This window comes from Triturus cristatus, chromosome 2_2, assembly GCF_964204655.1.
Source record: "Triturus cristatus chromosome 2_2, aTriCri1.1, whole genome shotgun sequence".
NCBI lineage: Eukaryota > Metazoa > Chordata > Amphibia > Caudata > Salamandridae > Triturus > Triturus cristatus.
Window position 1 is genome coordinate 872,998,552 of NC_140582.1, and position 17,774 is coordinate 873,016,325.

The 17,774-nt window shown below is 46.1% G+C and overlaps 1 protein-coding gene across 3 annotated transcripts in view; it reads left to right on the top strand.

Annotated features, from left to right (window-relative positions):
* The window catches only part of ARAP2 (ArfGAP with RhoGAP domain, ankyrin repeat and PH domain 2), a 1,345,662-nt gene that overhangs the window by 329,936 nt on the left and 997,952 nt on the right, over positions 1 to 17,774 (top strand). For all 3 annotated transcript variants that reach the window (XM_085642300.1, XM_085642298.1, XM_085642299.1), the window contains exon 8: positions 566 to 686. In XM_085642300.1, coding sequence (XP_085498426.1) covers positions 566 to 686 — 121 coding nt within the window. The remainder of the gene's footprint in view (positions 1 to 565; positions 687 to 17,774) is intronic.

Sequence of the window (17,774 nt, forward strand, 5' to 3'; positions counted from 1 at the left end):
TTCGGAGAATTTGCGACGCCTGCGATGTGTTGTACTTCCTAGTGCCCGATACTAGTGCTGTTGCCGTGTTCAGAGCAGCTTTGAGGCAACATGTAGCTTTGATATTCAGGACCATACTAAAGTTTGACCCAGAGAGGATTCAAGATTGGGCCACTTGTCTATAATCTTAGGTCGGTATAAAACCAACCTGCATTCCAGATTTCTACCGAGAGAAAATACGACAAAAGTCTGAGAGGCTGGTAAAATGAGGAAGAGTGCCAATCCACGCTCTATTTTTGCAGCATATTTTCTTTTCAGATGCCACAAATGAGGACTATCTGTGCCCACCGCAGGTCGGTATGAAACCCCCCGAAACCTTACATTTCTAGAAAGAAGTGAGCTTGAAGAATGTGGGGAGAGGTTGCTGTCACTGTCTGCACAAGAATGTCCTAACCTAAATTTACCAAAATCTCCTTGGCGCGTGGTTTGCGCATGGCGTGCATTGTATTTTAGATAAAACTGTTATTGTATTTCCGTGGTTTCTAGTTACTATGTAAAGATATTTATTTAAAATATACGTTTTTAGGAGGTGTATTCTAAAGGCATCATCCCAGTATCTGCAATAAAGACAGTTCATGCTCACGGAGAAAGCAAGTTTGAAGTGCTTACATCCCAGAGGAAATTTGTCTTTCGTACTGAGAAGGAAGGTAAGAAAGATGCATATGTGATCATTAATAACCATATACCAGTTGCTGTTGTTTTACTACAGATTAAAAAGAAACTCTGTGTAGGTATTAATCTTAATTTTTTGATCTACATTTCCACAGTAACACAATGAAACAATTGTGTTGAAGGTTTGACACATTGGGTGAAAACATGATCGAATACTTGCATGCATTCTGTTCCTGGGATCACTCGAAGTGCATTTTAGAAATGGTGCAGATTTCCAGGCTGTACGACAAGCTAATTTACAATTAGTAGTTTATGCTTAGCAAATCCTCACGTTATTCCCAGTGTGCTACATGCGCATACTATTGACAACAGTGAAAAACAAAATGATTTCAAAAAAGTTATCCATTTTAATTGCCCACATTATTATTGCCTATTAGGAAATTGTATGCTGTTTTATTGTTTGCTCCTCCCTCGAATTTTGAAACTTAGTGAAAGGATAATGCACAGTGAGAACTAATGTTATATTTAGGAGTGTGCGACATTTTCAGAAATCATTCGGGCAGAGTTGCATTAGGCTCATACATAGTCTATATGAAAACATCATTAATTCTAATATTTTGCTTAGTACATTTCTTGTAGAGTGAACATACCAAATGTTAAACTATTGTATTTTTCCAATGAAAAAAGTATGAGTGTCTCTGTTCTAATATTCACTTGTGTTTCCACATGTGTTGTATGAGAAATGTTGATTTAATCAAGGTTGCAGGACTGATTTTATTTCACAGTTTGATTAGATTGGTATTACAGTACAATGTGCCTTTTGTTGTTATTTCTTTTATGTTTGCTGTCTCCTTTTTTCATGCTCAGCCTCATAACATTAACAAATTGCTTATACATTTTATCTTTCTAAGGATTATTGTGCAATGTAAAATGTTTAGAATGTCTTTCTGAGTCATTTTTTTTTTGCCTGGCTGGTGAAACATAGTGGCATAACGCAAAATAACCCCCTCGCCCCCTCCCAGGGTAGAGTGTGATGAAGAGTCCCAAAGTCTTCCACATCTGACAGATATCCAATGGCCTCTGGAATCACTGGGGGCCCGTGAAGAGTTGGCCCCCCCTAACCCTTGCAAAACAATTTGGGGATGAGAAGTCAATCTTTTTGCCACGATTCATATTTTACTGACTTTTTCTTTAGATTGTTACCATTATTTGGACCTCTTGGTGCCCATTAAAATAGATGCTCATGACCAGACAATATTTATACCAATAATTAACAGGATGTAACAATGCAACATCACTAAATAACATCACCTAGCCAAACAAAGAAGTCATAATATACCCATAGTGGTGTATTTGATAATGTCAATGTTAAGGTGATATGTATCTTCACAAGTAATGTTATCTGATATATCATGGGTGAGATCATTTGAGCGATTTGGGAAAAGGAGGTGGTGATGGACAGAGTTTCTGAATGATGCAGAATACTCTTACCAAGTCAAGAGATCATGGTTTTAATCCATCACCGTTTTTTAGCTCACTGCACCATCCCAGCTCAGAACCTGGCTACATGCAAATTAGTCTGTACCTGTCCCAGTGCATGATGGGAACAGGGCAAACCAAACTACCAAGCCAATTCTTATACTGGGAAGGAAACAAGCTTCCGGGGACCGGTTTCTGGCATCACAGCCTTCGTCGGCCCGGTCGGGGTGGTGAGAGTATTCTGCATCATTCAGAAACTCTGTCCATCACCACCCCCTTTTTCCCAAATCGATTTATCCACACTCAGTGTGGGAGGGTATGCTCAGACGTGAGTCCCTTGCTCATTGCACCATCAGGATTCAGGCAAGCCGGGCCGACGAAGGCTGTGATCCCAGAAACCGGTCCCCGGAAGCTTGTTTCCTTCCCAGTATAAGAATTGGCTTGGTAGTTTGGTTTGCCCTGTTCCCATCATGCACTGGGACAGGTACAGACTAATTTGCATGTAGCCGGGTTCTGAGCTGGGATGGTGCAGTGAGCTAAAAAACGGTGATGGATTAAAACCATGATCTCTTGACTTGGTAAGAGTATTCTGCATCATTCAGAAACTCTGTCCATCACCACCCCCTTTTTCCCAAATCGATTTATCCACACTCACTGTGGGAGGGTATGCTCAGACGTGAGTCCCTTGCTCATTGCACCATCAGGATTCAGGCAAGCCGGGCCGACGAAGGCTGTGATGCCAGAAACCGGTCCCCGGAAGCTTGTTTCCTTCCCAGTATAGGAATTGGCTTGGTAGTTTGGTTTGCCCTGTTCCCATCATGCACTGGGACAGGTACAGACTAATTTGCATGTAGCCGGGTTCTGAGCTGGGATGGTGCAGTGAGCTAAAAAACGGTGATGGATTAAAACCATGATCTCTTGACTTGGTAAGAGTATTCTGCATCATTCAGAAACTCTGTCCATCACCACCCCCTTTTTCCCAAATCGATTTATCCACACTCAGTGTGGGAGGGTATGCTCAGACGTGAGTCCCTTGCTCATTGCACCATCAGGATTCAGGCAAGCCGGGCCGACGAAGGCTGTGATCCCAGAAACCGGTCCCCGGAAGCTTGTTTCCTTCCCAGTATAAGAATTGGCTTGGTAGTTTGGTTTGCCCTGTTCCCATCATGCACTGGGACAGGTACAGACTAATTTGCATGTAGCCGGGTTCTGAGCTGGGATGGTGCAGTGAGCTAAAAAATGGTGATGGATTAAAACCATGATCTCTTGACTTGGTAAGAGTATTCTGCATCATTCAGAAACTCTGTCCATCACCACCCCCTTTTTCCCAAATCGATTTATCCACACTCACTGTGGGAGGGTATGCTCAGACGTGAGTCCCTTGCTCATTGCACCATCAGGATTCAGGCAAGCCGGGCCGACGAAGGCTGTGATGCCAGAAACCGGTCCCCGGAAGCTTGTTTCCTTCCCAGTATAAGAATTGGCTTGGTAGTTTGGTTTGCCCTGTTCCCATCATGCACTGGGACAGGTACAGACTAATTTGCATGTAGCCGGGTTCTGAGCTGGGATGGTGCAGTGAGCTAAAAAACGGTGATGGATTAAAACCATGATCTCTTGACTTGGTAAGAGTATTCTGCATCATTCAGAAACTCTGTCCATCACCACCCCCTTTTTCCCAAATCGATTTATCCACACTCAGTGTGGGAGGGTATGCTCAGACGTGAGTCCCTTGCTCATTGCACCATCAGGATTCAGGCAAGCCGGGCCGACGAAGGCTGTGATGCCAGAAACCGGTCCCCGGAAGCTTGTTTCCTTCCCAGTATAAGAATTGGCTTGGTAGTTTGGTTTGCCCTGTTCCCATCATGCACTGGGACAGGTACAGACTAATTTGCATGTAGCCGGGTTCTGAGCTGGGATGGTGCAGTGAGCTAAAAAACGGTGATGGATTAAAACCATGATCTCTTGACTTGGTAAGAGTATTCTGCATCATTCAGAAACTCTGTCCATCACCACCCCCTTTTTCCCAAATTGAGATCATTTGAGCTACATTTGTGGAGTTATGGTGTGCATGACACAAACATAGCTAACCTTAACTGGCCAATTCTAGATGGAGTGCAGTTTTTCTTAGTAACTATAACTTCCCTATACCTAATTTTGCTATAAAAAAAAACACTCAAAAGGGCATATGAGCAGAAAAAAACATAAATTACCATAAGCAATAATATTCTTTTTTGTTAATATAGAATTATAGGTATATATGCCATGAACTGACTGCTGAACGTTTAAGTCTCCTTCTTGATAGCCTGGGGAAAGAGTGACTTAACCCAGTAGCCACGGTGCAGCCCTGCACAAAATGGCATATGTGACAGGTATTTAATTAAGAGAGTCTCAGTTCAGATGGAAAAAAAATGACAAATCGTGTACCTCTTGATTGGAGATCACAATTAAAACTGAAATGGTGAGAAGGCACCAAACACCCCGTGGGAGTAGAAAAGAACCAGACATAATGTTGAGAAGTAGAATCCAGTACAAGTTCTAACTGATGGGAGCCAAATCAGGAGTGGAGGGAAGCAGATAGGTGAATTAATCAGAGGATAACTTTGTTACAAAACATTCATCACGCTGAAACGCCTCCTTATATATGATTCAAACAGAACTGCCAACACAGGAAAAGGCTCTACTTCCTTTTGGATTTGAAATATTGTATAACAGCCTTTGGACTGACAACCATCTGGGGTCTGGCAGTTTTTTAAGGTTTATCCTGGCTGTTTTGGCTGGAATATACGGCATTAGTTTGCAAACAAGCTGAAATTCAGCATCCTTTGCCCAGCATCGTATTCCGTAGTCCTGCCACTATTTTTAACTGGCACCCCCAGACGGATCGTGGAACACCCTGCTGGGTGACCACATGTGTGAAGACGGCAGAACACCCAGACATTCTCTGAGTGCGGCATCCAATAGCGCACTGTTGTGAAGCCCTATTATCCTTTGACTGTTTTTAGTGCCTGTTAAGGTTTGCATACTGCTTTGGACACTTTCAAAAATGACACAATAATATATTTGCAGATACACAGATTGTATTATGCTACTTACTGCCATTATTGAAAGTGGAGCGGGGCAAGCTACTCATGAGAGGCGAAGCCTTGAGTGGGTTACGAATCCCTCACCCCAAACAATGTTAATTAATTGCATATTACACGGTGCAAAAATGACAGTATGGTTCATACCATGGCATTTTTGTATGCATTTGTATTTTTTTAAGGTATTTAACCAAAATGTGTATACAAGTAATTAAATATGTGCAGTAAGGTAGCATGACAAGGAAAGGTTGTTTAGAATTTGAGGATAACCCACTGCAACATGTAGCCTGTAATGCAGCAAACAGTGTTTCCCTCATGCTAGTTTAATTTGACCTTTGCACTATGGAAAAAAATAGATTTTACATTTATTAGTACAGTTGATGTAAGTAACGTGTTAAATGTGTGTGTATGTATGTATGTGTATATATATATGCATGCTGTGTCCTCCTTGAATAAAAGTGGCAGGATTTAATCTTCTCGTGAGGCTTCCTTCTTAGACAGGCAACTGTTTTTGTGGATTGTTTGCGGCTTGCCTGAGCCGCAAAGTGAAGCCCCGGGGCTGTTTACAGCCCTCCAGCACAGACGCCAAACGACGACTTTGCATATGGGAGAGGATGCCGGTTTTTGGTGGAACAATCAAAGCAGCGTGGATGTGAACTCTGCTGCACAACCCACTGGGGTGTTACTTGAACAATGGGGATTTGTCACGACAGCTCACTTGAGAAAGATTGGCACCACAAGTACCATCAGGCCACAGAGGTGGCCGCGCCTATTAGGGCGGGACTTTAATATTTATAAGTGGTACCGAAACATGGTCGTGCCATTTCCTGCTTAGTCCGGTGCCTTTGAGAAAGTGCTGTACGCACGAAACGCGTCAGGCAGGACTTTATTTCGTTGCAATTTGGTGTTTTCCCCATGCTGTGTCCTCCTTGAATAAATGTGGCAGGATTTAATCTTCTTGTGAGGCTTCCTTCTTAGACAGGCAACTGTTTTGGTGGATATATATATATATATATCACTGAAAAAACCATAGGTTTCACACATGTTATAGTTAGCTGGACATTTTACTCATAAAAAAGCAATGAAATTCCCCCGTTATAGTTAGTGCAGGCAACTATAACTCACGCGACCGCAATCCTCTGCTGATGCTAATACTGTATTTAGACACTTATTTGCCCACGTCTTCTTCCATTACATTTTAGCTATACATATATTACAAATATTTTTTTTTCATAAAGACACATATGTCATCAGCAGAGGATTGCGGTCGTGTGAGTTATAGTTGCCTGCACTAACTATAACGGGGGAATTTCATTGCTTTTTTATGAGTAAAATGTCCAGCTAACTATAACATGTGTGAAACCTATGGTTTTTTCAGTGAATTTGCAAGATTTTTTAAATGCTAATTCCTAACTATAACGTGTGTGAAACCTATGGTTTTTTCAGTGAATTTGTACGGTTTTTTAAATGCTAAGTTACTTTACGCCGTTCGTGGCGTGCGTGGCCACTTAACGCAGATTGTTCCATGCGCGCACAGTGAGCACGCGGTGCGCTTCGCGCACCGCTCGCCCACTTTACGCAGTTAGTGCCGTGCACGCACGGTGGGCACGCGGTGCGCTAAGCGCACCGCGTGCCCACGTTACGCTGGATGGGCCATGTACGCACGATGCGCTTCGCGCACCGTCCGCTCACGGAGGACATATTATGCGCTTCGTTGTGAACGGTAATCGAATAAATGTTTAAATGTGTGATATGCCATGCGCAAAAGGTGCCCTACGGGCACCTTCGGCACACGGGGGTGGGAAAGTGTGGATACTTTTTTTTTATAATTAATTTTAAGTAATCGGCGTTTTTTCGAAAAAAATTAAAATTGAATTTTTGGCCTTGTGGGTTCTTATGGGACACCATGAACAAGGCTAGGTGGTTGGGAGCTGTCTAACCTGCCCCTTTACATGTTTTCACCCTTTGTTTTTCATCCCCCCCTCAGAGTGCGAGAGAGAAAATGGCGGCCGCCGCTTCCTGGTTTCGACCGATTCGAATGTTTACTAAGATCTAACAGCCAATCAGAATCGCGCTCGCGCACGGCACCGTACGCGTACGGTAAGCTTACCGTAAGCGCATGGTAAGCGCACCGTAAGCTGCCACAGATATATATATTGATTTAAATGCTATTTTCTCAGGAACTACTGAACAGATTTACACCAGACCTACAAAAGGCACTTCCTTGAACTGTAGACTACCTCTCTGCCAAATTTCAAGTAACTCTGTTCAGCCGTTCGGGCTGTAGCTGTGTCTAAAGGTCCTATGGAAAAATGCATGGGAAAAACGCGTTTTGGGACCCCCCTGTTTTCTCAGCCCCCGCTTGACGAATCCCCCCGAGACTTTCAGGGTAGGAGCGGAGCGTAGCGGAGCATAGCGCCCCATTAGTTTTGAAAATTTTGCGAGGATTCGTCGACCGGCGCCAAAGTTATTCCAAATAGAATGTTGCGGATTTCCTATGGAAAGAGGGTCCTAACTATAACTACCTACTGGCGACCACCAGTAGGTAATATATATATATATATATATATACATATATATATATTCACTGAAAAAAACACAGGTTTGAGGGAGGTTATACTTAGTTGGACATTTCACTCATACAAAACCAGAGAAATTCGGCCCTTATAGTTAGTTGTGCTAACTATAACTCGTGCCCCCGCAATGCACTGCTGATGACATCAGATATTACATCACTCATGACATGGTCAGTGATATCACTGATGACATCACTGATGAAATCATCCAATGACTGAGTGTTTCTGAAAAGTTAAAGAATGTTATCTATATATATACACCAAGGTGTATTCGAAGAATGAGTGGCTGTATGAGTGTCTGTATGGATGATTTTGTGGGTGCGTGTCTGACTGTATAAGTGAGTGATTAAATGTATCTTAGTGAATGCATGGGTGAATGACTAATCTGTGTGAATGTCTGTATCAGTCTGTCAGTTGGTGTGTAAGTGGCTGCATGGGTTGGCGACTAGCTACATGAGTGTCTATATGGGTTATTGATTGGTTGTCTGAGTACCTGTATGGATGCTTGAGTGTCTGTGTGTGTGGGTGGGAGGGTGTAACTCCCAGCATGGATGTGTGAGTGGGGGATTTAGTGAGTGTATGGGTTCATGAGTGTGTCTGAGAGGGGCTGTATGGGTGAGTGGGTGTGCATATGGCTATGTTGGTAAGTGAATGGATGTCAGTGGATTATGTGTGAGTAACTACATATGTGAAAGGCAGTATATGTGAGTGTTGGAGTATATAACTAACTATATGTGAGAGTGAGTGATTGTGAGAGTGGCTGTATGCATGAGTGTGTGCTTGTGTCAGTGATTGTATAAGAGAAAAAGTATGTGTTAGTCTGTATGAATAAGTGAGGTGGTATGTGTAGAACTGTAAATAGGAGTGTAATTGATTCTTTGCATGACTGACTTGGTGTGTGGGCAACTCTATGGGTGAGTGGCGGTGTGTGAGTATCTGTATGGGTGTATGACTGCATATGATATTGGCTGTATTGATGAGTGACTGCATGTATGAGTGACTGTATGGGTGAGTGAGTAGATGTATGTGTAGATCTAGGAATAAGTGAGTGGATATGTCCTAACTGGTATTGGTGTCTCTATGGTTTCGAGAATGGCATTCTGTATTTAAGAGTGGGTGTATCAAAGGTTATATTAGGGTGTGAGGGGGTGCATCAAATGATCACATGGATGATGTCATAAGTGATGTCATTTGAGATGTCAGTGACCATGTCATGAGTGATGTAATATGTGACGTCATCAGCAGTGCATTGCGGGGCTGCGAATTATAGGTAGCTCAACTAACTATAATGGCCGAATTTCTCTGGGTTTGTATGAGTGAAATGTGCAACTAACTATAAAATCCCTGAAACCCGTGTTTTTTTCGGAGAATTTCTATGGTTTTTTAAATGCTCATTTCTAACTATAACGTCCCTGAAACCTATGCTTTTTTCAGTGGACTTCTAAGGTTTTGTAAATGCTGATTTCTTACTATAACGTCCCCGAAACCTATGGTTTTTTCAGTGAATTTCAAAGGTTTTTTAAATGTTAATTTGTAACTATAACGTCCCTGATACCTATGTTTTTTTCAGTGAATTTCAAACATTTTTTAAATGCTAATTTCTAACTATGCCTACAAGGTAGGACATGTGATGAAAGAGGAAGAAAGGCACAGAAAGAAACAAGAGAAATGCAGAAAAAGGCAACAGAAGTCCAGAAAGTGGAAGAAAGGTGCAGAATGAAGCAAGAGATATGCAGAAGGAACCAACAGAGGTGCAGAAAGAGGCCTTGTTGCAAAGTAATCCTGTGCCCTGGGCACCCCCCAATTTTTTGCTGACTGGTACTAGTGGTAACTCACTCTGACTGACCCTGGGCTCTGCCTAACCAGACACAAGGAGATGATGGACGGAGTGCTGAAACTTTTCAGACACTCACCCCCAGTCACAGATCTGGGTTGAATCCATCATCATTCTTTAGCTCACTCTGCCACCCCAGTTCAGACACAGATATATGCAATTCAGTCTTGACCCTGTGCCTCATGGGAACATTCCAGGCGAACTGCCAAACCATGTCCTCCCTGTACCGGAAACAAGCATCCTGGGACTGGTTTCCAGCTAACAGCCCTCTTCAGCCAGGCTAGCTTGAATCCAGTGGGAAATTGAGCAAGGGACCCAAGTCTGGGCATACCCTGCCAACTTAGAGCGAACAAAGCAAACACAAGGAGATGATGGACAGTGTGCTGAAACATTTCAAACACTCATCCACTGTCACAGATCTGGGTTGAATCCATCATTCTTTAGCTCACTCAGCCACCCCAGTTCAGACACAGCTGTATGCAAATCAGTCTTGACCCTGTGCCTCATGGGAACAGTCCAGCCCGAACTGCCAAGCCATGTCTTCCCTGGACCGGAAACAAGCATCCTGGGACCGGTTTCGGGCTAACAGCCCTCTTCAGCCAGGCTAGCTTGAATCCAGTGGCAAAGTGAGCAAGGGACCCATGTCTGGGCCTACCCTGCCAACTTAGGGCGAACAAAGCAAACACAAGGAGATGATGGACAGAGTGCTGAAGCTTTTCAAACACTCACCCCCAGTCACAGATCTGGTTTGAATTCATCATCCATGGGTGAGTGAGTGAGTGGCTTTGTGAGTGGCTGTGTGGGTCTTAATTGGTATGTGAGTGGTTTTTTGTGGGAGCAGCTGTTTGGGTCTGGGAGTGGCTGTGTGAGTGGGCATATGGGTGAGTGAATGATTATGTGAGTGGCTGTATGAGTGAGTATGTATCAGTATTTGTGTAGGTCTCTGAATGGGTATGTGAGTGGGTGTGTGAGTGTGTGTTGCTGTATGGGTCTGTGAGTGGATCTATGAGTGGGTTTATGTGTGAGTAGTTATATGGGTCTGTGAGTGGCTTTTTGAGTGGCTGCATTGGTGAGTGTGTGTTTGTGTGAGTGGCTGTATGAGTCAGTGTATGTGTCAGTAGTTGTATGGGTCTGTGAATTGGTATGTGAAGGGGTGTATGAGAGTTTGTATGGGGGTGTGAGTAGTTCTGTGGATGATGTCATCAATGATATCACTGACCATATCATGAGTGATGTAATATGTGCGGTCATAAGAAGTGCATTGCAGGGGCATAAGTTATAGTTAGCCTGGGTAGCTATAACTGCGGAAGTTCAATTGTTTTAAACAAGTGAAATCTGAGCCCATCTATAACATCCCTGTAACCTTCGTTTTTTCAGTGAATTTCTAAAATTTTTAAAATTCTATATCCTCACTATTACATCCCTGTGGCTTTAATTTTTCTCAGTGAATTTCAATATTTTTTTAATCGTATTTCCAAACTGTAACCTTTGAGATTGAATGTGTGAGTGGCGTTATAGGGCAGGTGAGTGAGTGTGTGAGTGCCTCTATGGGTCTCGGAGTGGGTTTGTCAGTGTGTGAGTGGCTTTATGGGTCCGTGAGTGTGTGAGTGAGTGGCTGTATGGGTGTGTACATAGTTGTATAAGTGGGTGTAGGAGTGCCTGTGTGGGTCTGTGACTGGATGCATGAGCCTCTGAGTGGGTGTGTTATTGGGTGCTTGAGTCTCTGAGTAAGTCTGTGAGCGAGTGCATGAGTGTATGAATGCCTCTTTCTGCTTGTTTCTGGGCTCTATTTGCCTTTTCTGCTTGTTGCTGACCTTTGGTTTGCCTCTTTATGTTTGTTGCTGACCTTAATTCTGCCTCTTTCTGCTCCCTTCAGACCTTTATTCTGCCTCTGTCTTTCTAAAACCCTTATTAATTTGCCTCCGAAACCTCCTATGCTGGATGATGCTTTTACTCACTATAACAATCTGGCAGAGTTCTTTCAAAAGAAAATTCAAGACATCTATTTGGCTTTTCCATCTTCTCAGCCCACCAATTCCCTTACTGCCCCCGCTGAGCCGATTGTAGGAACTCAAACCCTACTATCACAATTTCCTCTCCTGGATCCTGCCACGCTGGACTTAATTATGGCAAACATAACATAACATCGGGCTCTCCCATAGACCCTGCTCCCCCCCAGGCCCTTACCTTGGTCACAGATAATATTCGCCCTGCTATTCTTGACCTGGTGAATTCCTCTGTCTCCTCAGGTGTAGTGCCATTGGCCTGGAAATGCGCGATGGTTAAAGCACTTTTGAAAAAAGGTAATCTTGATCAGGCCAATCTGGCCAACTATCGTCCCATCTCCCTCCTGCCTTGGGTGAGTACGTTTCTAGAGAGACATGTAAACAATCCTCTTATAGCCCTTCTTTAATCTAATAATTTACTGCACCCCTCCCAGACCAGGTTCGGTCCCAAGCTTGGCACTGAGACTGCTCTCCTTGCGGTGACAGAGGAAGCAAGAAGGATTCTAGACCAAGGGAGCACAGCGGCTATTATCCTTCTTGATCTCTGTGCCGCATTCAACACTGTTAACCATACTACTCTGCTCCTCAGACTCAAGAACTCGAGAGTGTCCGACATGGCAATAGAGTGGTTGCAGTCTTCTCAGTGATCGTTCCTTTAAGGTTTTTGAGGAAGATGCTGTCTCCAACCAGTTTCCTCTCCGATGCCGGGTTCCCCAGGGCTCTGCCCTGAGCCACACACTGTTTAATGTATATATGAGACCCTTGGCAGAGATTGTCCATCCATTTGGCATAGATATCACCTGTGCAGATGACACTCAGCTCGTGGTGGCACTCAACCACCCTGAGGGTTCATCTAGCACCCTAGGCTGTTGCCTAGAGGAACTCTCATGCCTTAAACTTAATGGGGGTACAAAAGGGGGTGGTGATGGACAGAGCATCAGAACCAATCAAACACTCACACCCAGTCAACAGATCTGGGTTTGATCCATCACCGTTCTTTAGCCCACTCTGCCACCCCAGTTCAGACATGGCCATATGCAAATCAGTCTGACCCTGTGCCTCATGGGAACAGTCCAGCCCGAACTGCCAAGCCATGCCTTCCCTGGACCGGAAACAAGCTTCCTAGGACCGGTTTCTGGCATGTCAGCCGTCTTCAGCCAGGCTTGCTTGAATCCAGTGGCAAAGTGAGCAAGGGACTCACCTCTGAGCATACCCTGCCAACTTATGGCGAACAAAGCGGTACAAAAGGGGGTGGTGATGGACGTAGCATCAGAACCAATCAAACACTCACACCCAGTCAACAGATCTGGGTTTGATCCATCACCGTTCTTTAGCCCACTCTGCCACCCCAGTTCAGATATGGCCATATGCAAATCAGTCTGACCCTGTGCCTCATGGGAACAGTCCAGCCCGAACTGCCAAGCCATGCCTTCCCTGGACCGGAAACAAGCTTCCTAGGACCGGTTTCTGGCATTTCAGCCGTCTTCAACCAGACTTGCTTAAATCCAGTGGCAAAGTGAGCAAGGGACTCCCGTCTGATCATCCCCTGCCAACTTATGGCGAACAAAGCGGTACAAAAGGGGGTGGTGATGGATGGACCATCAGAACCAATCAAATACTCACACCCAGTCAACAGATCTGGGTTTGATCCATCACCATTCTTTAGCCCACTCTGCCACCCCAGTTCAGACATTGCCATATGCAAATCAGTCTGAACCCTGTGCCTCATGGGAACAATCCAGCCCGAACTGCCAAGCCATGCCTTCCCTGGAAACAAGCTTCCTAGGACCGGTTTATGGCATTTCAGCCGTCTTCAGCTAGTCATTGGCAAAGTGAGCAAGGGACTCCCGTCTGAGCATACCCTGCCAACTTATGGCGAACAAAGCGGTACAAAAGGGGGTGGTGATAGACGGAGCATCAGAACCAATCAAACACTCACACCCAGTCTACAGATCTGGGTTTGATCCATCACCGTTCTTAAGCCCACTCTGCCACCCCAGTTCAGACATGGTCATATGCAAATAAGTCTGACCCTGTGCCTCATGGGAACAGTCCAGCCCGAACTGCCAAGCCATGCCTTGCCTGGACCGGAAACAAGCTTCCTAGGACCGGTTTCTGGCATTTCAGCCGTCTTCAGCCAGGCTTGCTTGAATCCAGTGGCAAAGTGAGCAAGGGACTCACGTCTGAGCATACTTCAACTTATGGCGAACAAAGCGGTACAAAAGGGGGTGGTGATGGACGGAGCATCAGAACCAATCAAACACTCACACCCAGTAAACAGATCTGGGTTTGATCCATCACGTTCTTTAGCCCACTCTGCCACCCCAGTTCAGACATGGCCATATGCAAATCAGTCTGACCCTGTGCCTCATGGGAACAATCCAGCCTGAACTGCCAAGCCATGCCTTCCCTGGACCGGAAACAACCTTCCTAGGACCAGTTTCTGGCATTTCAGCCATCTTCAGCCAGGCTTGCTTGAATCCTGTGGCAAAGTGAGCAAGGGACTCACGTCTGAGCATACCCTGCCAACTTATGGCGAACAAAGCGGTACAAAAGGGGGTGGTGATGGACGGAGCATAAGAACCAATCAAACACTCACATCCACTCAACAGATCTGGGTTTGATCCATCACCGTTCTTTAGCCCACTCTGCCACTCCAGTTCAGACATGGCCATATGCAAATCAGTCTGACCCTGTGCCTCATGGGAACAATCCAGCCTGAACTGCCAAGCCATGCCTTCCATGGACCGGAAACAACCTTCCTAGGACTGGTTTCTGGCATTTCAGCCGTCTTCAGCCAGGCTTGCTTGAATCCAGTGGCAAAGTGAGCAAGGGACTCACGTCTGAGCATACCCTGCCAACTTATGGCAAACAAAACGGTACAAAAGGGGGTGGTGATGGACGGAGCATCAGAAGCAATCAAACACTCACACCCAGTCAACAGATCTGGGTTTGATCCATCACCGTTCTTTAGCCCACTCTGCCACCCCAGTTCAGACATGGCCATATGCAAATCAGTCTGACCCTGTGCCTCATGGAAACAGTCCAGCCCGAACTACCAAGCCATGCCTTCCCTGGACCGGAAACAAGCTTCCTAGGACCGGTTTCTGGCATTTCAGCCCTCTTCAGCCAGGCTTGCTTGAATCCAGTGGCAAAGTGAGCAAGGGACTCACGTCTGAGCATACCCTGCCAACTTATGGTGAACAAAGCGGTACAAAAGGGGGTGGAGATGGACGGAGCATCAGAACCAATCAAACACTCACATCCAGTCAACAGATCTGGGTTTGATCCATCACCGTTCTTTAGCCCACTCTGCCACCCCAGTTCAGACATGGCCATATGCAAATCAGTCTGACCCTGTGCCTCATGGGAACAATCCAGCCTGAACTGCCAAGCCATGCCTTCCCTGGACCGGAAACAACCTTCCTAGGACCGGTTTCTAGCATTTCAGCCGTCTTCAGCCAGGCTTGCTTGAATCCAGTGGCAAAGTGAGCAAGGGACTCACGTCTGAGCATATCCTGCCAACTTATGGCGAACAAAACAGTACAAAAGGGGGTGGTGATGGACGGAGCATCAGAAGCAATCAAACACTCACACCCAGTCACCAGATCTGGGTTTGATCCATCACCGTTCTTTAGCCCACTCTGCCACCCCAGTTCAGATATGGCCATATGCAAATCAGTCTGACCCTGTGCCTCATGGGAACAGTCCAGCCCGAACTGCCAAGCCATGCCTTCCCTGGACCGGAAACAAGCTTCCTAGGACCGGTTTCTGGCATTTCAGCCGTCTTCAACCAGACTTGCTTGAATCCAGTGGCAAAGTGAGCAAGGGACTCACGTCTGATCATCCCCTGCCAACTTATGGCGAACAAAGCGGTACAAAAGGGGGTGGTGATGGATGGACCATCAGATCCAATTAAATACTCACACCCAGTCAACAGATCTGGGTTTGATCCATCACCGTTCTTTAGCCCACTCTGCCACCCCAGTTCAGACATTGCCATATGCAAATCAGTCTGAACCCTGTGCCTCATGGGAACAATCCAGCCCGAACTGCCAAGCCATGCCTTCCCTGGACCGGAAACAAGCTTCCTAGGACCGGTTTATGGCATTTCAGCCGTCTTCAGCTAGTCATTGGCAAAGTGAGCAAGGGACTCCCGTCTGAGCATACCCTGCCAACTTATGGCGAACAAAGCGGTACAAAAGGGGGTGGTGATAGACGGAGCATCAGAACCAATCAAACACTCACACCCAGTCTACAGATCTGGGTTTGATCCATCACCGTTCTTAAGCCCACTCTGCCACCCCAGTTCAGACATGGTCATATGCAAATAAGTCTGACCCTGTGCCTCATGGGAACAATCCAGCCCGAACTGCCAAGCCATGCCTTGCCTGGACCGGAAACAAGCTTCCTAGGACCGGTTTCTGGCATTTCAGCCGTCTTCAGCCAGGCTTGCTTGAATCCAGTGGCAAAGTGAGCAAGGGACTCACGTCTGAGCATACTTCAACTTATGGCGAACAAAGCGGTACAAAAGGGGGTGGTGATGGACGGAGCATCAGAACCAATCAAACACTCACACCCAGTAAACAGATCTGGGTTTGATCCATCACGTTCTTTAGCCCACTCTGCCACCCCAGGTCAGACATGGCCATATGCAAATCAGTCTGACCCTGTGCCTCATGGGAACAATCCAGCCTGAACTGCCAAGCCATGCCTTCCATGGACCGGAAACAACCTTCCTAGGACTGGTTTCTGGCATTTCAGCCGTCTTCAGCCAGGCTTGCTTGAATCCAGTGGCAAAGTGAGCAAGGGACTCACGTCTGAGCATACCCTGCCAACTTATGGCAAACAAAACGGTACAAAAGGGGGTGGTGATGGACGGAGCATCAGAAGCAATCAAACACTCACACCGAGTCAACAGATCTGGGTTTGATCCATCACCGTTCCTTAGCCCACTCTGCCACCCCAGTTCAGACATGGCCATATGCAAATCAGTCTGACCCTGTGCCTCATGGAAACAGTCCAGCCCGAACTACCAAGCCATGCCTTCCCTGGACCGGAAACAAGCTTCCTAGGACCGGTTTCTGGCATTTCAGCCCTCTTCAGCCAGGCTTGCTTGAATCCAGTGGCAAAGTGAGCAAGGGACTCACGTCTGAGCATACCCTGCCAACTTATGGCGAACAAAGCGGTACAAAAGGGGGTGGAGATGGACGGAGCATCAGAACCAATCAAACACTCACATCCAGTCAACAGATCTGGGTTTGATCCATCACCGTTCTTTAGCCCACTCTGCCACCCCAGTTCAGACATGGCCATGTGCAAATCAGGCTGACCCTGTGCCTCATGGGAACAATCCAGCCTGAACTGCCAAGCCATGCCTTCCCTGGACCGGAAACAAGCTTCCTAGGACTGGTTTCTGGCATTTCAGCCGTCTTCAGCCAGGCTTGCTTGAATCCAGTGACAATGTGAGCAAGGGACTCACGTCTGAGCATACCCTGCCAACTTATGGCGAACAAAGCAGTACAAAAGGGGGTGGTGATGGACGGAGCATCAGAACCAATCAAACACTCACACCCAGTCAACAGACCTGGGTTTGATCCATCACCATTCTTTAGCCCACTCTGCCACCCCAGTTCAGACATGGCCATATGCAAATCAGTCTGACCCTGTGCCACATGGGAACAGTCCAGCCCGAACTGCCAAGCCATGCCTTCCCTGGACCGGAAACAAGCTTCCTAGGACCGGTTTCTGGCATTTCAGCAGTCTTCAGCCAGGCTTGCTTGAATCCAGTGGCAAAGTGAGCAAGGGACTCAAGTCTGAGCATACCCTGCCAACTTATGACGAACAAAGCGGTACAAAAGGGGGTGGTGATAGACGGAGCATCAGAACCAATCAAACACTCACACCCAGTCTACAGATCTGGGTTTGATCCATCACCGTTCTTTAGCCCACTCTGCCACCCCAGTTCAGACATGGCCATATGCAAATCAGTCTGACCCTGTGCCTCATGGGAACAATCCAGCCTGAACTGCCAAGCCAGGCCTTCCCTGGACCGGAAACAACCTTCCTAGTACCGGTTTATGGCATTTCAGCCGTCTTCAGCTAGTCTTTGGCAAAGTGAGCAAGGGACTCCCGTCTGAGCATACCC